General features: G+C 41.0%; 1 protein-coding gene across 1 annotated transcript in view; it reads right to left on the bottom strand.

Moving 5' to 3' along the window:
* The window catches only part of AFG2A (AFG2 AAA ATPase homolog A), a 262,683-nt gene that overhangs the window by 26,962 nt on the left and 209,460 nt on the right, over window positions 1-26,261 (bottom strand). The window contains exon 15 of the mRNA XM_072119374.1: window positions 6,674-6,838. Coding sequence (XP_071975475.1) covers window positions 6,674-6,838 — 165 coding nt within the window. The remainder of the gene's footprint in view (window positions 1-6,673; window positions 6,839-26,261) is intronic.

The following is a 26,261-nucleotide window of genomic DNA, read 5'->3' as shown; positions in this document are numbered from 1 at the left end:
GGATTCCATCTTAACAGCAGATGTGGATGGAATAGAGTCTAAGTCTATTGAATCCTTAATTGAATCATCAACTGACTCAGCTTCGGACTCTGATTGGTATTCTACCCTTTGCCTTTTTGATAAAGGCTCCTGAGGCAAGAGATTAGCTAAGGATGAGGCTAATGAACATTGAACCTCCCCCTTAATAAAGGTTCTCATTTCGTCCATAAATGATATTTTCTCCTCTTTTAAGAGGCTATCAATACAGTCTTTACAGATGGCTTTCTTATAGTCATTAGATAACTTATTAAAGCACATATTGCATCGGCGGGAGGTAACTTTTCTATTTCCTGCATCTTTTGGAGGCAAATCCTTCAGATCTCTATGTTTCTCCTTCTCTTTCGGTTCCTACCAACACAGAAGGAGAATAGTATTACTATTAAATAGTAACATAAATACTTGTGTATGTTAGGATACAACCCACAGTAACACATAGACACCCCGAAACCACTCACAGGAGCTATAGGCGGGGGATCTATAGACACAGCTTCCATGGTGCAGGATTCAATACTGCCAATGGTTATATACAGCACCTATGTATACATACATATATATAAGCATGTGTCCAAATATGACATATATATATACCCATGAGGTATATGGTACATACTTGCCTTTAGCACACAGCCTCGTGAGGTAAGGCAAAAAAAGATGGCCCGGTATGTTAATCCTGGAAGATATACAGCGTTGTTTTAACCAAACTAGCCATCACAATGCATTGTACAGGGAGCGCCATTGTATAGGTACCTTACCACTGCTTAAGGATCACAAACGCTGAGTTCACCTAACGCATTAGACTGTCCGTCCCCGCTACATTTAAATCTTACCGCTCCACGCGCCTGTTTCCGGACTCTGCGCCCGATTACCTCACTTCCGGTGAGCCACCGGAAGTTGTCACTGGCGGCCGCGTCAGGCACGCCGCCGCCATTTTGTTGAAGTCCGGGTGTCGTAAACCTTGCGGGGTCGCGGACAGAGCCGGAACTACCGGCCCAAAATGCCGACAAGGGAAGGGTCATCTGCACCGATCGCTGTCCTGGACCGGAGGGGTAAGAGGATGATCCCCGCGCCACACATGCTCCCCTCTCACTGTCCCTCTTGGATGGAAGGATCGGAGGAGAGATCTTCTCTACTACCTGCCCTGTGTAGTGACAGGAAGACACTGGAGTGTAGATGCAGGGGGTGGGTATTTAACTTCTCTGCTTCCTGTCCCTACAGAGGTCAAGGGGTCATCCTCCAAGTGGGGCCGTCATGGGGGACGCAATGGAAAATAGTGCTGTGTGCTATTTCTCTTTTCTAAATAATCGACACTTCTATGATTCAAAGAAGTTGTTGAGGTGCCAATCGAGGTTGTCTTATTTGGGGCAGCACGGTGCTTAGTGGTGAGCATTACAGCCTTTCAGTGCTGGGGACCTGGGTTCAAGTCTCAGGGTCAACATCTGCAAAGGATTTGTATTGTTCTCTCCTTGTTTGCGTGGCTTTCCACCAGGTCCACCGGTTTCCTTCCACACTCCAAAACATACTGGTAGGTTGATTAGATTGTGAGCCCCATTGGGGACAGCGATTGATGGGGCAAACTCTGTGCAGCGCTGCGTAATCTGTAGGCACTATATAAATAATGGAATTATTATTATTAATGTATCCTATGCTCATTTCTTTTCTATGTGATATTAAGGGTTTTATTAGAAATATGACCTATTGTCATATTTCTAATAAAACCCTTAATATCACTTTGGATGTAGCGCGTCTCACTATTCGACCCCGCTTTTTTCCTTTTCTTCGTACATCTTTCTCTCCACACACTAAATATTGAAAGGAGAACTTGAACACCTCTGCTTTCTGAACTCTCAGTAGGAATGCATACCCATGAATTTACTAGACTGCACTGTACAATATTTTACTGCATGCACATGTTGTATGGAACAAATGGAGGAATCTGCAAAGTGTTTTAGACTGGGATGATAGAAGGTGAGAAAGTCATAAAGGGCAGAGAGACAGAAGAGACGGAACATGGAAGGATTAAACAACGTCTTCGAACAATGCAAAGATAGGATCGCAAAGGAAATATGAAGCCCCCCAGGCAAAGGAACAAATATGCAGCTGTTAATCATTTCATTACTCTTGTCACGCAACTTGTGAGTGATTTCTTTGCTGTCTGTAATCCAATGGCATGGTTTGCTCAAGTCAATCAGCTAAGGTGCATACTTGCGAGCACAAAGGAATACAATGCAGCATGAAATGTAGTAATAGTAAAAATGTAGTTTATAGCTAGAATAGGTTAAGAGGGGTGCAAAAAAAATAATGAAGAAAGTAGGTGGATTACAGTATTGAGAAATATTAGTAAAAACTTAAAGCTTCTGGGCTCCTTTGCAAAATCAGCAATATCTTTTTCAGCACCATATGGGCATTACTCTTCTGAATATTCATTGTGTTGTGTTACTTATTTTTACTTATAGTTACTTATATTTTTGTCTACAGAGGTCTGTAACTGAGGCCTGCATCGATTTCAGGCTGCAGTGAATCTTCATGTAAAACATATAGAATTAATGTGGATTCTCTTGTGGAATTAAAAGAGAGTTTATTCTCTTCCAAAAAAAGAAGTTGTTGGAAAACCGAGCACTGCAATTGACAGCAACTATCCACACTAGTCTGCACTAGGACTATGGACTGCTGCCCGCTGGAATCAGTGGAGTTAATCTATAGCTTTCTTTGTGCCTTCTGCACCAGAAATGAATGTGCTGTGGATTGTAAAGTGTCCTAAACACACTCACTGTAGGCCAATTCATGAATCCTGTAAGGCTACAAGTTACAGAATATGGGCCTTATTTTTGACAAATTCATGCACAAGTAAAATCACTCTAAAAATGATGCCTTTACTGTCTGAAGAAAAGGGGGATTATTCACCATTAGCAATGAATGATTTATTTTGTTTGTTGTACGTTTGCTTAGACAATGGAGATCTCTGCCTTGGGATCTAGTGATAGTTATTTACTCCACAAATTGTAGCAAAACAGATACACGACACGTTAACAACTTTGCCTCCACATCTATTATAGCTTTAATGACAGGATAACAAAATAACCCAATCCCCAATTCAATTATCTAAAATACAGCATTTCACAGATAAACCCTGCCCCCTGATAATTTAAGCCCATTGCCAGTTCACAGCATCTCATAGCAAGGAGGAACCATGAAGTTGTCTGCTTAGAGAGTCCTTGTCCACATTACGGAATTATACACTGACCATCACTGAGTAATATGAGGTAAAATGATACAAGTGAGTACAAATGTAAAGTAAAGGGTTTAAAATGATCTTTATTGTGTAAACGTTACTACGGGGTTATAATTGGTGAACTTTCTTTCATGGGCAAACCCCTTTAAGGAGGTTTCTTTGATGCTTTACAAGAGACAAATGTAGAACTCATCATGTACACAGGTACGCCATACAGGACCATATGCATGGATTTGCTTTACTTATGCACTATAATGTATAATATGCATCAAGATGGTTCAGTTATCACCTACATCTGAAACTAAATACAAAGCCTGTTTGGAATTTTTCTAAACAAAGAGGTAAAGTGGAATGTTTGGAGGGCAGTAGATGGGTCTCCCACACAAATAAAACATTCATTATTAAAACATGGATGGCTGGACACTCTGCACAATGCACAAACGCTACACTCATAGTGCCTTCAATCTGATGCGAGAACTGCTGATTTTGTCAGCTGCCGAGATTAATGGATTTGGAACATGCAAAACAGAAACAATGCTTTCACTGACTATGAATGGCTACCATCCAATACATTTACACTTCTACAAAGTGCAAGCAGAGAGCCATCGGACAGAAAGACACCATGTTTGTGCAATCAACACAGATTTGGGACCAATTGTAGTATTATGTAGTAATCTGCGATGTAACATTGCTGTTCCCAGCACATTCAACCGGTCAAGGCAGCACTCTGTGTTCTGAAGGATGCTGCTGTTATTAGGTTTGCCTTCAGCTAATCATAGTCTGTCAACTCATCTAAGGTTTGAGAGCCTGAGAAAACAAATTACATACAAAGACATGTAGCATAATAAAAAATCTAATAATCAGTGTATTCCGGGCCCAAAGAGGTCATCGAAATAATTGGTATTACTAATTCCTCAAATCCCAATCAGCTTGCAGTGACAGTATTTGTTTTAAGATATCCAAGTCTCCAATTTGTGTACCAATATCATGATGGCAACATTTTAGGATACATCACTGCTCTACTTTGACTATTCTGTGTGGCTGTTTCCCAAGTCTTATTCAGATCATGGTAAGTCATATGTTTTGCTTACTGTATCCATATGATTCCGTTCATCTGACCGAGGCTGCCTGGCTTCCACTATATGGTGATATGTCTTTTGTTTTATGGAATACTATACTTTGGGCAGAGCTTGTCGACGACATTGTGGTAGACCCTAATGTGGCCCATACACTCACAACATGAAAGAGAACCTGTCACCAGGAGACCCATTTTTAGGACTTCCCCAGTCCCTACAGAGCATAGTACATACTCTGCCAAAGTGTTTATGTATTAAAAATTGGTTTTACGAAAAAAAAATATGTTATATTGTACATTTTATTAGCATCTGCTGTATGACTAGGCAGTCATCCACTGGGAGGGGCTGGAAAGGAGTAGTTTCCCCCCACCCTTGGGAAACTGCTCCTCCATGTGTCCTTTTCAAATATATGAAAACACCCATCACTTGGCTTAGCGACGCCCCCTGCTCCTCTACAGCCAATCCCGAGTGTGGGGAGTTATTCATATATTTGAAAAGGTCACATGTTTCCCAAGGGTGGGGGGAAACTTCTCCTTTCCAGCCCCTCCCAGTGGACGACTGCCTAGTCACACAGAAGATGCTAATGAAAGGTACAATATAACATATCTTTTTTTCTGTAAAACCTATTTTTTATACGAAAACACTTTTGCAGTGTATGTACTATGCGCTGGGGGAGTGCTAAAAATGGCTCTCCTGGTGACAGGTTCCCTTTAAGGCCGTGGTTGGTCAGTGAATCATGGACCAAGTGCAGAGGACAAAACTCTGAGTATCACAATGATATGATGTAAGCAGTCCATTATTCCCTGAAAAACAGTAGAGCTGAAGGTACTCCTTGCATCACTATGTTGGCCGGTATCCGGTCCCCTGAACTGTGGTTAGTCTGTGAACTTTGCTCAGCGGATGGTTCATGATTCACATGCCGACCATGGTTGTGTGCTGCTGGCCTTAGGCTGAGTTCACATCTCTTTTTCATGTGTTTGCTATGCATAAAATAATCCAAATACTGATGGTGTGCAGGACTCCTTTATTTAACTTCAGTTCCCGTGGAGCTGCATCCATGGAAGGGCCCCTACATGCTTTTATTATTTATAACAGAAAAAATAAGTGAGATGTGAAAAACTCAGATGTGAGTTTGGTGAGGTTCAGCAGGATACTAATAAAGAGTAACACTAGGTAACCTGTTCTTCATTCACAGAGCTGCATTCCTGTATCTGTTGACATGCCAGTAATATTTGTAATAGGTCAGATAAGCAATAATGCAAGGAGTTATGGGTCATAAGATTAATGAATTAGACCTGACATAAATATCTCGCAGAGCATACTCTGTAAAGAGAGTAAAACTTTATGTACTACAGTCTAAAAACAAGGAATAGTAGAGCCCTTATTTCTGGCAAAACGTAGTGGAATGAACATATATTTATCATTTATCTTTCCAAATAGCTGGACACGGGCTGGCCTTGGTAAGGCAAACACCAAAGGCCTCAGAGTTATTTGGAAACCTACAGAACTGCAACTGTCTTAAACTGAAAAAGTCATGAAGAAAACATTATTTTAATATGAAATACCGTATATACTCGTGTATAAGCCGAGAATGACATGGCGGCGCCCTGCGGAAGACAGAAAAAGATAGAAGACAGAAGAGGAGCAGTGCGTACATCGGGGGAGCAGCGCGGACATCGGGGCCACCGGAGGGTGAGTATATAAGTTTATTTAATTTTTTGGGCTGGCTGTATACATAAGGGGGTAGACTGGGCTTGCTGTATACTTAAGGGGGCAGACTGGGCTGGCTGTATACATAAGGGGGCAGGCTGGGCTGGCTGTATACATAAGGGGGCAGGCTGGGCTGGCTGTATACATAAGGGGGCAGGCTGGGCTGGCTGTATATACTGGGGGCAGAATGGGCTGGCTGTATACTACTGGGGGCAGGTTGGGCTAGCTGTATACTACTGGGGGCAGGCTTGCAATATACTGGGGGCGGGGGGTCTGTGATTAATGCATTTCCCACCCTCGGCTTATACTCAAGTCAATAGGTTTTCCCAGTTTTGGTGGCAAAATTGGGGGTCTCGGCTTATACTCGGGTTGGCTTATATCGAGTATATACGGTAATTAAAAAAAGAAACAGTGGAATTGCAAACACGAATTATTTCTTATCTTCACCCATTTTAAATACAGATGAGAATATGGTCCCAATATGAAGGCTTAAATATTTTAAAAAAATAGTAAAATAAATTCACCCAACATTATTTGAAGGCAAAAATGATGTTCCAAAACTTACATGTGAATCTTTGTCAAAAGCACAGTACAGTCACTCCGGTTTATCCATACCTACCTCTGCTCCAGAATACTTTTTAGTTTGTGACACAAGATGATCTATATCAACCTCTTTATTTACAGGCATACTTTGGAAACGCAGTCTAAAGATTTCTCGCCGCGTTGCGGCATCTGGCAATGGCACAAAGATGATTCTGTCAATTCGACCTGGACGCATAAGGGCCTGAAATAGAGAAACATAGAAAATGTGTGATAAATCAAGACAGAAGAAAGCTGCTCAGAAATGTATTTGAATACCCTAAAATCAGATGAAAGTAGGTTCTATGTAAACAGCTCAGAAGTACTGATTATTCTATACTGTTGTGAAGTTCTAATAATGGACACTGATGAAGACCAGATGTCAATATATAATACATTGATATACTGTAGCAATACATTGAGTCTAGCAATGTTGCCAATGATCAGTATACTAAATAGACTATTTAGCTGTTGTTATATGCAGGCCATGACATATCAGATAACCCACTACAATTCAAACCAACTGTGGCTTCTGTGTAGTAGCTTAAAGTACAGAAAAGGAACCAAAGCCATAGCTGATCACTGCACGGCAACATTACACACAAGTAAGAAGTCAAAATGCAGTAGCATAATATATATGCAATGTGTATTCAAAATACTAGCATCAAAGTAAAGACCTTTCACTGCTTCCTGTTTATTGAAACAACAGAGAGGATGTCACATGATAGTCACCACTGTTAAACGTGTTACCATATTATGAATGCTTGTAATGACATTATAGCACTTACTGTTTTTTACTAATATCTAGACAAGTGATGGTGAACCTTTTAGAGACTGAGTGCCCAAACTATAACCAAAATCCACTTATTTACCGTGAAGTGCCAACATGGCATTTTAAGAAGTAACTTATTGCTTCCTGTTCTTCCACATCTTTCAATCGTATCAGCTCCATGAGGCCACCAATACAGTTGAAAGAAGGAGGGCACATTCAGACTCTCATTGTAGCTTCTCACCAGGGTCTCTCTGTACAGTAAGAATGCAGGGTCCAGTAGGACGACCTACAAAGATAATGCAGTTCTATCAACACCTTCCCACTTTTCCTGCAACACAGCTTTACTGTGTCGTTTTAAAATAGCGCTGATCGCAGCATCTCTTAAATTGCCTGGGTCTGCAGGAAGATTTGGTGAATTTGGTCCTGTTTGGTGAGCTCTGTCTTGGGGTCAATGGCCTGAGTGCCCACAGAAAGGGCTCTGAGTGCCACCTCGGGCACCCGTGCCATAGGTTCCCCACCACTGAATTAGATCCTTACCACTTACCAAACTAAGTGTCAGACCAAGTAAGGGTGCTGAGATGCATAGGGGAAGAATTATCATGCCTTGAATGCCAGCCTCATTTACTTCAACCTGTGTCAAAATACTGGTGCAGGTTGTAGCTGAAATTATGCCAGATCGGATCTGGCGTAGATTCAAATCCGGTGCACGACTGCTGCATGCAGCTCCTGCATCATCACAATGATAAGCATCAGATGGAACAGTATGAAACATGCTGCCACTGGACTCGTGGAAAAGCGAAAATTAGTTAGTAACAATTCACGCTTTTCTATATGATGGGCAAGTCTGGATTTGGTGAATGCCACGAGAATGTCTATTTGAATTGCGCCATCTGTTAAGTTAATGGAAGGAGGACTAATGCTATGGGGTTGTTTTAGTGGAAGGAAATATTAATGATTCATATGAAGGCATTTTAGAAAATTGTATGCTTTAACTTTGTGGGAATAGTTTGGGGAGGTCCTTTTTTGTTCCAGCATGACTGCAGCATGGAAGGACATGACTGGCCCACATAAAACCCTAACCTTAACTTGGGTGAAGCACACAGCCACGTGGAGAATGGGGCCCTGATCTGGCCACAATTTGTGAGGCCAGATCACTCCATAGGAAGCTGAGTAAGGCAGAAATAGGACCTGCTCTATCTTTTGCTACGTGACCCGTCCGGCCTTGGTCATGATGCAGCGAGACCCTCTGTGCTCACTGCACTTGGGCCGAGATCTGTCCACAATTCGTGTGGGCACATCACAGCCATCTATACGTTCGTAATCTTGAAGCCTTGCAATGAACTAGAGCAGAAATTTCAAGACACTGTAAACTGCAATAATGCATTATTTTCTCACTTGTTATTAAGTGAAAGGAAAAAAGAAATAAAAAAAACTTATTTTAACAATCCTATTCAACAACATGCATCTGTCTGATGCATTTGTCACTGCATGAACATGCAAAGAGTGATTCTGACCTTAAGAAAGTACTGGATTTCTTGCTATAAATTTAATATTAGCATGGACGATTTGTTAGATATCACAGAGAAATGTAATAAATTATAAAATGTGAGCAATTCAGAAATGTAATAGACCATGTAGAATATTTGCTATGAAGCTACATAAGCTGAATTCTTATATAATCATTGATGCCTGACCCTCAACAAAATCACGTACATTTTTCTATTGCTAAAGAAAAAACTACAAAGATGTTTCTGGCAAGAGTTGTGTTTAAGGTGCCCCTTGGGTAATATAAGTTTCCATCAATCACAAATATTGCATGCTTTCTGTGGGATGATTGCCAATGAGAGTTTTCCCAGGTTCATCGTGTCAGTGAAAGTCATGCAGAAAAATGGAAGGAAAGAGTCTTCCTTCCTGTAACACACCAATATAGCTAACACCCTTCCTGATGATGCTTTATAAAGGCTGTTGTGCTGGAAACTATTGACTATGACCTTTTATAACTCTTTTTAACTATGCAATAAATAACATAAATGCACCAAGCAACTGAAGATGTTTGTCCTTGCTCCTGACTGTTTCCACCACAGACTGTTTGCATTGGCCAAGACTGAAATCAGAGCATCCTCAGAGTGCACTCATTCCCAGGGACACCTACATATTTCTGCTATGCTAAAATTCAGAATCTGTTCTGACAGGTCTGAAAGGCTGCTGTCTCGGGTTTCAGTAAGATTCGCTCTGCTAGTATTAATACAAACAGTTTGCACTCCCTTTTACAGAGGGCTCTTCATATGCAGGCAGAAGTCAGCCTTCCGCCTTTGAACTCATTTTCTACATCGTAAAACATAGCAAAACTTTTCTGGATGCCTTTGTTAGGCTCATCTAACAGATTTTCTTCTCGGAGGTGAATGAAGATGCCCTTGGGGGTTGCTGGCATGCAAATGTATATCCTTTCCCTATGTTTCTGACATCACATGTGTAATATTGTTGAACATAAAGAACAAAGGCGCCTTAGACTACAAGGTGGTATTCAAGCAGGTAAAAGCCATTCTTGTGTACTTAGTTCAGCAAAAGTGACCTCATCACTTACTCATTCTGTACTCAGTGTACCCTTACTTAAACATGGCACCAACCCTGGAAGTGAGCACTTCTGGCATGCCAACCTCTAAAAAAAAGGGTTTTGTTCACTTCCATCAATCTGTATTTTACCTCGACACAAAGAGACCTTTCAGCACACAAACAACAACAGTTTATAACAAAATTACAGTTTATAAAACAACAGGATCATCAAAACTCAAAGAAAATATTCATCCATATGGTCCAGATATACGGTTAATGCTGGATGTGAATTCATTGATAATTCTCCCCACAACTCACTCTCCAGGTATATTGAACAAATGTCCACAGTAAATTGTACAGTAGATCTGCACACAGAGAAGCTGTATGAATATGGAATACATATAGACACAAATCCATCAGTAAATGCTCCTCTATTTTTTTTGTCTATTGTACTTTACAGGTCAGTAGTGATGAGTCTATGGTAACCTTCCGTTATATGGACCCATGACAATTTTTCTGGTTTTATCTAAAAAGAATGATAAGCCTGACATACGCAGGAAGGTATTGAATCCAAATACATCATATTATAAATGTTGGCAGAGCTAGAGGCCAGGGGCGCACCTGCCATGAGGCAAGTTGAGATTCTCGCCTCAGGCGGCGTGCTTCCTGCTACACTAGGGGGCGGCGTCGGGCATCCACCGGCCCGGCACAGGTTCCACTCCCCGCTCCAGCCCAATGTCCACACTGGTCCTCCCCCCATTCACGCTTCGATTTCGCACCCCCCCCTAGGTCCGTCACTGCCTCCGTACAACCACCCCACAACCCCCCCTCCCGTGCTCCGACATCCCCGGCAACCCCTCCCCCCCTCCTTCCACCAGAGGACAAGGCCAAAGAGAAAAGAAGAAAAAAGAGTAAAGGTAACTTCTATGTATGTATATGTGTGTGTATGTATAGATGTGTCTGTGTGTATTTGTATAGATATATATATATATATATATATATATATATATATATATATGTATGTCTGTATATTTGCTGTATATACTGTGTATATATATATATATATATATATATATATATATATATATATATATATATCTCTGTATGTATGTGTGTACATTCAGCGCGCCACCATGTAAAATATACTATATGGCGGCACGCTGTATGTATTATATGGCGGCACGCTGTATGTATTATATGGTATATGGCGGCACGCTGTATGTATTATATGGTATATGGCGGCACATTGTATGTATTGTATGGTATATGGCGGCACACTGTATGTATTATATGGTATATGGCGGCACAGTGTATGTATTATATGGTATATGGCTGCACGCTGTATGCATTATATGGTATATGGCGGCACGCTGTATGTATTATATGGTATATGGCGGCACGCTGTATGCATTATATGGTATATGGCGGCACGCTGTATGCATTATATGGTATATGGGGGCACGCTGTATGCATTATATGGTATATGGGGGCACGCTGTATTATATGGTATATGGCGGCACGCTGTATGTATTATATGGTATATGGGGGCACGCTGTATGTATTATATGGTATATGGGGGCACGCTGTATGTATTATATGGTATATGGCGGCACGCTGTATGTATTATATGGTATATGGGGGCACGCTGTATGTATTATATGGTATATGGCGGCACGCTGTATGTACTATATGGTATATGGCGGCACGCTGTATGCATTATATGGTATATGGGGGCACGCTGTATGCATTATATGGTATATGGGGGCACGCTGTATGTATTATATGGTATATGGGGGCACGCTGTATGTATTATATGGTATATGGCGGCACGCTGTATGTACTATATGGTATATGGCGGCACGCTGTATGCATTATATGGTATATGGGGGCACGCTGTATGCATTATATGGTATATGGGGGCACGCTGTATGTATTATATGGTATATGGGGGCACGCTGTATGTATTATATGGTATATGGGGGCACGCTGTATGTATTATATGGTATATGGGGGCACGCTGTATGTATTATATGGTATATGGCGGCACGCTGTATGTATTATATGGTATATGGCAGCACGCTGTATGTATTATATGGTATATGGGGGCACGCTGTATGTATTACATGGTATATGGGGGCACGCTGTATGTATTATATGGTATATGGGGGCACGCTGTATGTATTACATGGTATATGGGGGCACGCTGTATGTATTATATGGTATATGGCGGCACGCTGTATGCATTATATGGTATATGGGGGCATGCTGTATGCATTATATGGTATATGGGGGCACGCTGTATGTATTATATGGTATATGGGGGCACGCTGTATGTATTACATGGTATATGGGGGCACACTGTATGCATTATATGGTATATGGGGGCACGCTGTATGTATTATATGGTATATGGGGGCACGCTGTATGTATTACATGGTATATGGGGGCACGCTGTATGTATTATATGGTATATGGCGGCATGCTGTATGTATTACATGGTATATGGCGGCACGCTGTATGTATTATATGGTATATGGTGGCAAGCTGTATTGATTTTATATTATATGGCAGATTGTTTTATGTATATTGTTCTTTGTAGTAGCTTACTGTGTGTATTATATAGTTCATGGAGGGAAGCTTTATGTATTTTGCATTGCTTTATTTTCACATTTTTCACATTGGGTCTGCTCCTGACACTCCTTGATATTTTACATGTATAGGGGGGGGGGGGCGTTTTTCTATAGTTCGCCTCAGGCAGCAGAAAGGCTAGGTGCACCCCTGGCTAGAGGCTAATATAGGGGGGGATTTATGATACAGACCATGCCCCTCCATCCCGGTGGATACATCAAGAGACTTATACTTCTTGATGTATCTGTCAGCTGGCTGAGCAAATGGGCAAAGATATGCGAGGCCCAATCTGGCTTAGTTTTACGTAAAAACCTACTAGTAATTATTTAGTTACCGGAAGCATAATAAAAAGGATTCATAACACACTGAAGTATAGTTATCATCAAGACTTTGGAAATAATTTTCTTTTCTATTAGATTTTGATATTTTAATCTCCTTTACGTGACATTAGGCTATAGACACGTACAGTTCAGTGTGTGCATGTGTTCTAAATGGAGAGAAAGCCATTATCAAAGTCCCCTGAAAACAATAGAATTGGGCATATTAAGATCCAACCTCACAATCCTTTCTTCCACTTACGATTACCATTGCAGGAGAATGCCAAGACACTACCATACCCATAAACTGGTCAGCCGTGTGGGCCCTGTATAAAGCTTTACAACTTTACAAAATATTGTCTCTATTTTACAAGTTAATCTCAAAATAAATGTTGACTGTGGTGGTAAATAAATGTACATAATCCGAAACTCTATCAATTACTCTTAAAAAACATAAAATATTTCCCTTATGTTGAGTACTAACCACAACACTTACATTTATGCCAATACAATTGAACAATACTATTGTGGCTTATGTTACAGAGATAGAACTAATTCCTCAACAAGATTGAACCCCAGGGCTTCCCTAGTCAAAAGCATCTGCCATTTGTTAGTTTGTCAGACTGATGTTTAGCCACAATGGAAACCAAGTCCTTGCCAAGTGGTTGAGCACTAACAAGCCTCTATTGGCCAAATGTAGACAGAATATTGTGTTAAGTAAAAGGGAAATCCCCCAGCTATCTACTGGGCTCTCACACATCTGTCTATTACATTAACCCTATTCTCCTGTGCATAGCAACAATATCCCACTCTGAGTGTTCAATGAATTTTTGCATCCCACAGATGGTTCCTTAAACTTGATAATATCACAGAGGCCACTATTTTTACTGCACTATTTTCAGGGACCGGACCGCCATGTAAATGAGATTGGACAAAGTACTGCTCAGTATTCTACTCAAATATTTATATTCTACAAATAAAGTATATATTTTATGTGCTATCACTTCACCAACCACCCATCATTGGACCAATGATTTGCAACTGCCATTCCTAAGATGGAAACAAATGTATGGAAATGAATGAAGTGTTTATTCCTATATAATACTGTAGTGATCTATGGCATTTAAATATGGCAAAGAAGTGGTCGAAGCTTGTAAACAAATGCCACTATTTATGCCCATGCCTTACTATTGTGTACTTTGGCCTTTGTAAAAATGGCATATCCCAAACTTCAGCTGCAGCACCAAAGAATGCTATATACCATTGAATACGATATTAAATTACCCTGTGGGTTGTGAAAACTGTACATTTAAAAAAATTTTTATCATATGAACCATTGATGACCTCACTGTAGCAGCGTAAAACAAATTCCAAGTTATTACAGTAATCTTCACTGATGTTTAGAGGTGGCCATGAAGATTGGATAACAATTTTTGTTTTTTGAGGGTATTTTGTATATCAACTAGCCTGGCAGTCAGACAGTCACTACTGGTTTGTGCTAAGGACATCCACACACCCCTCCAACCAGTGTCATTATATGCAGAGATTGGTGTTCCACACGCCCCTTCAACCAGTGTCATTATATGCAGAGATTGGTGTTCCACACACCCCTCCAACCAGTGTCATTATATGCAGAGATTGGTGTTCCACACACCCCTTCAACCAGTGTCATTATATGCAGAGATTGGTGTTCCACACACCCCTCCAACCAGTGTCATTATATGCAGAGATTGGTGTTGGACATATTTATCACTGCAGGTTAGTGATGGCGTCTCTGACTCGCCAAAAGTGCCACTGTCCCGAAAGTGTCTGCCAGCGGCTCTAGTTATCAGAAGACCATAGAGACAGAAGGTTGAAGTTTATCACATTAAGTACAATATGGGTGACACTATTAAGGGACTATACTTACACTGGTAAACTTTGGTATTTGTGTGGCCAGGTGTGTGGGGACATAATAGCTTTCTCTGCCTTAGATTTCCCCATTCACTGTAATTGGTGGTCGTGCATTCAGGGACATCATTGATCAGATTTCTTGAAGTCCTTTGCATATTGTCTATCACATGGGAAAAGTTGTTCAAAGTCAGGGAGAGCTTGACTTCAATTTTAACTCTCTGCCTCCCTGACTTTATACATCTAACTTCAAAGTATATTTTCTGGATAATGCCACCAAGCTGGGTCAGGAAAGAAACATGATCTAGAAGCTGTTCAACTGCTTGACAACACACTGGTAGTGGTTTATTAGGCCAATTTCTGATGACAAGTTCCCTTAAAGACAGATACTTTTAAAAGCTATACGAAAGTCCGAGGTCATGCCCGAGTGTGTGGCCAGAACAAAATGTAACAATAGTCTAAGGTGGAAATGTTAATAGGTAGGTACCTCAACTTTACCAATTACTTCTGCTGTGGCCATTGTACCCTCTGACATCAAATGCATCAGTTGAAATATACCTTTTGATAACCACCACCTAAAGGACCATGGATGTAAGCCTGAGAGAAATGCTGGGTTACGAAACAGAGACAACAATGGTGATGGGTTAGATTGTAATTTGCATTGGAACCTAACAGTTTTAGTGAGTGTGAAAAAACGGGGATGATACACTTAGGGAGGTCGGTTGTGGCCCAGTTAACCAAAATTTGCTTGGTAATGCGTAAGGGTAAAGCAATTGGGACATCCAACTAGGAGCATTCTTTGATGTGGAGATTGTTGCAAATTGGGCTAGCTCCACAGCTTTGTAGTTAAGTGCAAAATTAGGTAAAGACATACCGCCTACTCGTTTATGTTTAAAAATGGTAGTTAGAGCTATACGTGTTCGCTTGTTATATAAATTTGGTGATGTTAGAATGTATAAATTTAAATGATAGGAAAGGGTATGGATAGGGCTCTGAAAAGATATAGGAAATAAGGGAGTGACACTGTTTTGATAGTATGTTCTCTGCCCAACCAGGACAAGGAGGGTTTACACCATTAAGCAAGGTCTGTTATCAGTCTAGGGCAGTGATGGCTAACCTATGACACGCGTGTCAGTGCTGACACACGTAGCCATTTTCACTGACACGCGGCTGCCTGAGAGTTAAGTTTCATCCTACATGATCAGGTGCAGTAGCCGGGAGGCTGAGAGATTGCACTGAGCTTCCAGCACTCCCCCCTCCTCCTCCTCCCCCGGGCCGGCCCCTCCCCATGTGTGAGCTGTGCCTAGTGTCTCCAGTCAGCACAGGTATCAGCACAGGGCACAGCAGTAGAGGTGACCCGGCCATACACCCAGGAGGCTCCTCTGCAGCTCCTGATAGTTGTGGTGGGGGTAGGATGGCAACACAGTCAGAGGTCACATTGCTGCTGCCTTGTGTGATGTCCCAGCAGCTGCCACCTCTACACTGACCAGCTCCAGAGCAGGGATGAGGGAGGACAACCACTCCCATCATACAGTCATCAGGGCTTGTGTGTCAGTTTTGTGACGTACAAGCCCTGAAATAATCGCAACGCCTTGCAAATTGCCAGACATTGCGATTATTTTGCTCCGCACACCTTCTCCATGCCAAGAGGGCATGAAGGAAATGCGGATAGCGGCGCCTGCGCCCTCGCTATAACCTGTGAACTTTCATGACTGAAAGTTTGCAGGTTACTAAGCAATTTCACACCTGTCTGATTGTATGGCAGTATATAGTAGGATCAATCAGACAATCCATGGTTAAAGTACCCTAGAAGTTAAATAGTATACATATTTGTTATTTAAACTATAAATATCACAAAAATATGTTTTTTGGTCAAGGTGACACACCACCCGAGTTATGCTCGTTTTTTTTGGCGAATTTTGACACACCAAGCTCAAAAGGTTGCCCATCACTGGTCTAGGGTTTGATAAAATCGATAGAAAATGCTATATGTACATTACGAGGGGGAGACAACACTCTCTAGTGTTTTAATACAGTATACTGAATTGAGACACTCTTTCTGTTGTAGGAGGCGTGCTAACATTTTATTTATCATAATGGTAGAAAGACGCCTGGGTCCATCTAAGGGATTCCTGGTAGTGAGGAGTGTCCTTAGTTGCAGCTTAGTGTCATATATACACTTTGTGAGGTGTAGGTTCGGCTGTAATTGGTTGTCAAACTCCAGCCTGTGCAGCTGACTCTCAAGGGAACTTTGCAGCTGCGTATGCTCTTTTGTTTTACTGCTAAGCGCATGATAGTCCTTGATATGAACTTTTTATGTGCTATCTAATGGCTACTAGTAGATAAATTAGCATTGGCAGTGAAATTAAAGTATGAATTTAGTTCTGTCTCTTAACTGAGCAAGGATGACAGCGTCCACCAGCAGGGACTCGTTTAGTCATTATCAGTAGAGAGTGGAAGATTTGGGCCCCAAATTTAAAAACAGTAAAAACTGAGTTGTGATCCCACCAGGAGAACGGGATATGTATAGCACAGAGCATGGAAGTCAAGGACGTGATTTCCTTGAAGATGTAGTCAATTCTGGAGTAATACTGATGCATCGGGGAGAAATATTTAGATCCCATGTGATTCTCTCCATCTATTCACTAAGTTGTGTAGCCTAAGCAAGTGTAGGAAGGCACGGCTGTCCAGGCATTACACATCTGACCGACTCACAGCAGTGCTATCTAAAGTAGAAGTAACAGGAAAATTAATGCCTCCTATAGTGGATGGACATTTGCTGGTGCAGCATACGCTGCTACATAACTCACTGGAAAAAGAAAACCCACTAAATACATTTAAAACAAAGATGTTACTGAACCCAACATTGAACAAGAAGGATAAAGAATTATACCCAGTCACAGGGCACCATGAAGGTCGAGCTGGAAGCCTATGGACCATATCAAATCCCACGTAGAACACTGGGTCCCATTTTGGTGTGACAAGAAGAGTTTTATTTCTGGGCAGATTTTAAAAATGAATATATGGCAAGCTATAGATATTTCCCCCACAAAAATATTTAGAAGCCCCTCCTAATACCCTCCCGGCAGAACGAACACATTTCAAGGTGACAGATTTGTTTTAACATAGAGTTGAGGTTTTACAGGATATTTCCTTATAATAATCAATGGAATGTTAATAGGAATATTTGAATCTAAGATACATAGAGATACAGTACAGATCCATAAGCTGGTTTTAATTAGTAGAATATCACAATTCATAGTGAATCTGGTTATTTTTGCTTACAAGACTTCTACGTTCAGACCCTGCAGCCTTAATCCCCTAGAAAGCATGATTGTAGGTTCAGCTAGCTGTCCTTCCTGGGGCCTCTTTTCTAGGGAAAACAAATTCTGTCTGCATATTGTCTTCATAAAGCATGTTCTCAGCTTATGCAGGTAACAGAGATAAATTACCAAAATTGCTCTTGGAACATGATTGCATCTGATTTAAGTCTATCCTCACATACTCCAGAGACCTAATGTTCCTAAAAAAACACAATACTGGCCCCATTTGGGATCCAACGTTGAAATATTGAATGTCTTACTAATGCACTGAATATTACTATACACTAATATAGTCTGTTCTAGGAAATGTCTTCTCAGCATTTTTCTTGGATTCTCCTTATCAGGGTCTGCCAGCAAAAAGACATTACTCTTAATGTGTGCACCACAATGAAGGCATACAGAAATTGCTTTGTTTGATCTGACAGTCTTCATGGAGTTTATTGAGAGGAGATTCCTGTTAAATCAGAGAGCTTCCAATGTTAAATTTATTCATTGGGGAGTCTTAAACTCCCTATGGAGGGTGGAATAATCACTGGCTGGTTCGCAGAAGTGCTAGTGGTATGCATACTATAAAAAAGGTTTTGGTTTCGCACAACATCCTCTTTTGAACTAACAGTACTACAGTATGGCGCTACCGTACCACATTACATATTACTATGATGCATGGAGTCCCGTCTTCTGCACTGCAGTCAGCCCGTGACACCTAGACAACGCACGTTCTGCTTTTCATGGACTGTCCATGGTCATGTGCAGCAGGCCTATGATACAGTAGTTTGTAGTTGCTCTCCAATTTGGCTTGGGGGTCCCTCAATGGAAAATCCCACTTAATCTAATATGATCTCTATAATGAAGAGGTCCCAATTAATTTGCCCACATTGCCGGAAAATAGTGTGGGGGCAACACCTCAATTCTTTATGTATATCAGTATATACATATATGAGAGCCATCATTTATCAGTAAAATCATATGAATAAACCAAGTTGCAAACCAACAAATAATATCTGATCAAGTAACTCTAGCCGATGCAAAGGCTTGTAAGGAAAGCCGGGTGATTTCTCAAAGAAAAACACAACCTTGGAATGCTTCCGCTTATGAGACATCTTGATTTCTGCAAGAACTTGTTGATAAGGTTATTTCAGGTCTGAAACTGATTTCAGCACCTACATTTGCATTGCAAGTGATCAAAACTGAGCTCATCTCTTAAAACTCCATCAGGCTGCCGATTCCTGCTAGAATCGACTTGCTTTGTATTTATCTTTGCTACTTACACTGCAAAGGTCTCAATCAGACATACATTTCATTGGGGTCATGAAGACCTCCATATATTTATATAGCAATTCCTATGTATTGGCATATTTTTATGTAGTAAGAGCTTACTACAAACTGCAGCCAAAGCATGGCCGCCATTGACTTCCATTATCCACTGCACCATTCATGGAGCCTGTCCCACAGCTCAGATGGCTAACTAATCGATATTGCTAGTGCGGCTGCTAAGCTCCTGTAAAATGGGAGGGGTCTCCAATGGGCAACAAACATTCCCCCATTTGTGGCACGTTTTAGGCACACAATTATTTGCACTTTGCCTTAGGGGTAAGTAGACATATGACATACAACATATGACAACTTATTACAGATCGAACAGGTAAATCTTCTCTCATGTCTTTACAAAGGGTTAAAAGTATAGTTTTGTTTCTAAACAGACTGCAAGAAAACATGCTAAGAATGCGCTGTGAACAAAATACTAAGTTACAGAAATTCTGCCTTGGAAAATAATAGTCACTAATAATCAACACCAATCCTACTGCAGATTACAGGACACGTGTGGCATTGTACTATGCAGAACATATGTAAAAAGCTTCTTTTTTTCTTCTTCCAACTCTCAGCAAAGTACGGCTATCCATCACTTAACAGAGATACTTCCTGTTTTCAAGCAGTTGGGAAGGCATGACTTCCAACCCAAATACTTGACTTGGCAGGCTCCACATGTGTTGATAGATGCTTTTCTAACCACTTCATTCCACCTGATTTTTTTTTTTCATACAGTTTTAGAGATAGGGCAGATGTTTGCAGGAGGGACCAAAGAGGGGAGTAGATTTTAGATCTGGAGACTTGAATGAAAATGCCATTGCGGCAACAGATGGATGACAGAGCTCACGGTATTTTGGACAGATGTTACTCGATAACCTCAAAATGACATTGCAGGGAAAAAAATTGGTCTTTATCCAAAAATATCGGCTCCTTTTTGGGAAGAAAATTCTCTGTGCAGGCTGTAACAATACCAATGTTGCATTGCTGTATTTTCTCTGTATAACTTGTTCTTTAGATTAGCACTGCCATTGCTGATTAAATTACCAGTCTAGTATTATTCAGGTATACAGGTTACATACAGGTGAGCCCATAAAATCACGCATTACGAGCAGCATTGTAAATACACTGGAGTTTTAGAAAATTGTCTTTTAAAATTATGAAAATGAGCTTCAGGGGCTCCTGTTTATGCCACAGATGCCCCTTCTGGCTCTGTCTGAGCTCAACAGCTTTCTGGCTGGGGAGAGGAGGCGGGCAGTAACGCCTTACAGAGGTGTCCATTATTACAAGAAGAAGCTTCTGTGATAGGAGGCTAATTTGCATAATGTTAAAAGATATGATGTTATATTTTTTATGATGTTACAATACTATATACATCTCATTTCACAGTTAGATCATAAACTTATATTTCACATCACAAGAATCCAACAAAGGTATGTTGATCTTCCTTTCATGTAATGACATGGTTTTGTATGTGGTGGAGGTAAAAGAGTATGTGGATATAGACTTACTATTATTTAGCTTATACTCAGACAAGCATCATTCTATTCATAGCTGAGACAAGACACTAAGGATATTTTTAAGGATATTGGAAGAAATCATAGGCCCCCTTGTCTAGTGACAAACTAAAGGATTTTTTAATAAATGCTCCTAATGACAGTTATAATGTAGTTGTTATATAGTGGCTCACTGATCTGGGAGAAAATTGTATAGTGGCAATTAAAGTAAAATTGACAAAACAGGCAATTCTTTTATTAACTTAATAACTGGATAATATACCTATCATTCTCAAATGCCAACAAAACATGTTACCAAGTTCTCTTCCAGCTAAACTAGCAGCCACTTCTTTTTATTTGTACAGTGAAAAGCTGTCAAAGAACAGTAGGGGACAGTAGGGGAATGCACACGAAAGTCCGACGCATACGTCCAACGGCAAGGAGAGGAGTAGGTTTGACCCCTTCCCTCTCCATAGAGATTCACTGCGTATAGGCTGTAACACAGGGAAAGGTAGGACATGTCCTATCCTTTTCCCGTGTACGGAGCGGTGTGGTGCCGCACGTGTATCACTCCGTGCGCCCACTGCCGTCTGTGGGAGATCTATGTACGGCCACAAGCTTGCGGCCGTACATACGTACCCCAGACGGTCGTGTGCATGGCTCTTAGAACTTAGGCAAACTGTTCTCTGAACTATTCAGACCAAGCCCATATATCAGTAGATTAGGCAGAGAAAATGTTTCAAGAACATGCCAAAATACATGTAGATATTTTGTAACTTTAAGAAAAACTATTTGACTTTCAGAATATATCCAATCTGATTTAGATAGGTGTGCCTATGTGCCAATTATCACGTGAGAACAAAAACATTGTACACTTCAAGATTTTCTGTCATTAATTTAATGGAACGGCCCTGATGTTTAGATTGCAGAAACCTTTATTTATTTACCTGTTGCGTCTATCTATTGCAAGCTACCTCATTCATTCAGACTCAATAGAACCTCCTTTGCTGTATGGTCAGACAAAATGGCAGTATGCCTGCAGGCAGACTAGAACCATAGGGTGAAGTCACAGCCTGCTCATTTCTCCTTGCCCAACTACAGCAACTGATCAGAAACCTCCAGCATGTGCAGGTGTATAAGGAATGCTGGTATTTTTAGTAATAATATTAATAATAATCTTTATTTATATAGCGCCATCATATTCCATAGCGCTTTACAAATCATAGGGGACACATACAAATATAATAAAACATGACAGAGCACAAATATTCGGATGGAACAAAAGGTGTGAGGTCCCTGCTCGCAAGAGCTTACAGTCTATGAGGAAGAGTGGGGCGACACAGGAGGTAAAAAGCTTATATAATGGTCCAGCCATTCTTTATAAGGGAATAAAACAAAATATAATATAACAAATAGAAGTACTGTTGCTTGACCCAGTCATCACCCATCATCTTATATACAAAGTCCAAGGTGAATGGAACTGCAGAGAAGCCTGTAGCTTGGTGGTTGCTGGATAACACAAGGGAGGAGGACACAGGATGGATTAGAAAAGAGAGTTAAAACTTCATGCAGTTAACGAGTTTTATAGGCTTGCCTAAACAGATGGGTTTTAAAAGCATGTTTGAAGCTTTGGAGGTTGGGTGTTAGTCTGATAGTCCGGGGCAGACCATTCCTTACAATGGGTGCAGCTCTATAGACACAAGTTGGAGCTTCAAATTAAGGTACAGATTAATTTAAGATCACTGACAGATCGAAGACCACGGGTAGGACGATAGACTGAGATCAGAGAGGAGAGGTAGGGAGGTCAAGCATTATGCAGAGCTTTGTGGATGAGGGTTATGATTTTAAACTGTATTTGAAAGGAGACTGGCAGCCAGTGCAGTGACTGGCACAAACTGGAGGCATCTGTGTAGCGTTTGGTCTGAAAGACGAGCCTGGCTGCTGCATTAAGAATAGATTGGAGAGGGGAGAGTTTGATGAGTGGAACACCGATTAGTAGGGCATTACAGTAGTCTAAACGAGGGTGAATCAGAGCAAGTTTTACAAGTTTCAAATGTGAGAGATGGGCGGATTCTAGAGATATATGTGATATGCATGTGGCAAGAGTGAGCAAGAGATTGAATGTACGGTTCAAAGGAGAGATCGGAGTCCAGCACAACCACAAGACAGCGGGCCTGCTGCTTCGAAGTTATGGCGACCCCATAGACTGAGATGGAGAGGTTAGGATAGACTCTGTTAGTGGATGGTGGAAAGACAAGAATTTCAGTCTTAGAAAGATTAAGTTTCAGAAAGAGAGAGGACATAATGGTAGAGACAGCCAAGAGACAATCACTAGTGTTCTGGATTACGGCAGGGGTGATGTTATGTCACAAAGTATATAGTTGGTTATCATCAGCATAAAGATGATTTTGGAAACCAAATCTGCTGATGGTTTTTCCAATGGGGGCAGTATAGAAGGAGAAGAGAAGAGGACCTAGGACTGAACCGTGAGGAACAGAAGAAGAGAGAGATCCTAAAAAAGGAGATGCTGAAAGTGCGGTCAGAGAGATAGGAAGAAAACCAGGAGAGTGCAGTGTCCTTTAAGCCAATGGAGCGGCTGGTGGTCCACAGTATCGAATGCTGCCAAGAGGAGAATGAGGAGAGAATAGTCACCTTTTGATTTAGCAGTGAGGAGATTATTGGAGACTTCAGTTTCAGTAGAGTGCATAGAGCGGAAAACAGATTGTAGGGAGTCAAGAAGGCAGTTAGCTGAGGGAAAACGGGAAAGTCGTACAACAAAGTAGACATATCTGGGGGGAAATGGATGAAGGAAACTTGGTTCAAGATAGCATCTGACTGTATGGTAGAAAAAGCATACTACGGTGTTTGGAGTAATTTAATTATCTAGTCATGGTGGTCATCCTACAGTGACAGTTATTGAAATGATGGCAGATATTTCAACTATCAACTTCATAACTATATAAAAACCTGCTCAGCTCCTCTTGCTTTATAACATAACGCCTACAGGGTGCACTTTCTATGAGAGGTGACATACATTATGGACCAAATGCAGCTCAGCTACTATAAGGACTTTCAGGATAAGCTGTGGGTAATGCATCTGTAGTTGCAGGTAAGTTGCTATGGGCAAGTCTGCAGTTTATATAATTCTCCCAAAAACTAATTTAAGAAATTCCTCTTCTTAAGGCAGACTTAACACAGCAAGTTCAGTATAAGAGGAGACATGTATAGTGTGTTTAAGGACTGAATGCTAAAGTCCATTTTCGTGCAAAAGTAGCAGGCTTCTAACTTTCAAGATATTATTTTTGTCTTTGTTTTCATTAAGGAAATTCTCACTTTCATGTTAACAATGAAGGAAGAGCTGTGGGGAATAAGAATAAACACGCTTATGTAATGCCTCGGAAAGGGCTGCCAAGAGCCAGGCAGTGTATAGGAGGAGGAGGGCAAGCTGTAGCAAGTTGCTGGAACCAGACCATCGAGTTGAGGAGATCCTTTTCATCACCTCCTTCCTTTCAGTGCTGAAAAAAATCTTAAGGAACAGCCAGATGCAGTTACCAAGGAAGCCCCTTGATTGCGAAACACAGGTAGCCGTGCCAAAAAATAGCAAAACAGGCTCAGGCTTTCAGAGCTAATGTATAGAGAGCGCGGCATGGAATAAGTCTGACATTATTAATGGGGAGGAAGAAGTGTGCACTTTAAATACATTTTTGGTTTTCTCCCACAACAGCTTCTGTCACGTCAAGTGAATACTAATTAGTTCTTTATAATCAGCAACTCGAGGAAACTTCAGTTGCATTTTTATGAGCCAGCCTTTCATTGATCCCAGCAGTGTACATGGACATGGGTATTTAGGAAACCAGAGACATCCATATAGGGCAGATACAACATTTGTCTTCATAGCTCTGGGTCAGGTATTTGTAACATTGTTTAATTTCATAGTAAAATGATGCTGAATATCTAATACATAGAATCTTTCACTTATATAGATTACATATGGATCACAGAATTTTTCATTCAAAAACCCCAAAATCTGGTTAATTTTCTAATAATACATAAAATTATTATATATATCATTAGAGAGATAAATTAGCAGAATGTTAAAGGCTTTAACAAAGAATCAATAGCTGATCGTGAGGGTGCAATAACCAGCCCCTATAGGAGCAGGAATCTGGACACGGAGCAGGAATCTGGACACGGAGCAGAAATCAGGACACAGAGCAGGGATCAGGACACAGAGCAGGGATCAGGACACGGAGCAGGGATCAGGACACGGAGCAGGGATCAGGACACGGAGCAGGGATCAGGACACGGAGCAGGGATCAGGACACGGAGCAGGGATCAGGACACGGAGCAGGAACCAGTAGGTTAGTTCCATGTAGTAGCAATGTCACTGTAGTCCCAGCTTCCATTAAAAATGAGTGTGAGGCCCTTGTTACGAGCAGACTATCAGTGTGTCTATGGATACCCTAATTTCTGTATACATGGACAGATTGTACGTATCATGTCTTTATTATATTGTTTGTAAAGTAAAAAAAAATGAAGTGAATGGGAGTTGCTGTAGGAACAGCTTTCAGCTGCTACAGAAAAGGAAAGGAATCAATAGTAACTCCCTGCCAACATCTGTATGGCACACGGGCCCTAATGCAAAATCCGTTACAGGGTGCCCATGTACCATAAGCAGTTGTAGTATTTGTGTATTCCCCAAGCAGAAGAGGGCTGTGTGGCCACTTAGAAGATGCACCCAGGTGCTTGTGCCCATCTCTGCATCCTCTATAACTGTACCTGTCTGTCTTTATTACCCTGGGAATGTGTTCCAATCTAGCAATTTGTTATTTTGCTCTAATGAGTCTAGTACTGGCAGAACGCAAAGCTGCTGAATTGTTACATGTCTATACATAAAACACTGTATAGGGTAAATAAAATATAAAAATGTAATGCTTTGGTAACTTTAAACAATGTGATAACCCCCCCTTGTTTCAACTCACAAGGGCTACCTGCATATCCAAGTGTTTGTTTAGTTTGTTTACTCAACTATTTCCTTTACACCTGCTTCCTTTCTTACCTGTGGGTGATTTCTGGGTATGTGCAAGCAAATAAGACGACAGGCGGGAATTTAGCAATTTAAGGGATAGAATAAACAATGCAATCACTGAATAGGTTGTGTTTTACCTTTTTCTTGATGTGCGTGTCTGGCTTACCAGATCAGTGCAGGATAGAAAAGATGTGAAAAATTGAGGTAAAGAATCACAATCCCCCTGTAGCTCATATATGTATGTGGTGGTGATATCTGTAATCTTGGACCAACACAGATTTCAAGATTGAAATGGCTCTATAGAGTTTAAAAGGA

Source organism: Engystomops pustulosus, chromosome 1 (assembly GCF_040894005.1).
Source record: "Engystomops pustulosus chromosome 1, aEngPut4.maternal, whole genome shotgun sequence".
NCBI lineage: Eukaryota > Metazoa > Chordata > Amphibia > Anura > Leptodactylidae > Engystomops > Engystomops pustulosus.
This window is presented reverse-complemented; position numbering and strand designations above follow the sequence as displayed.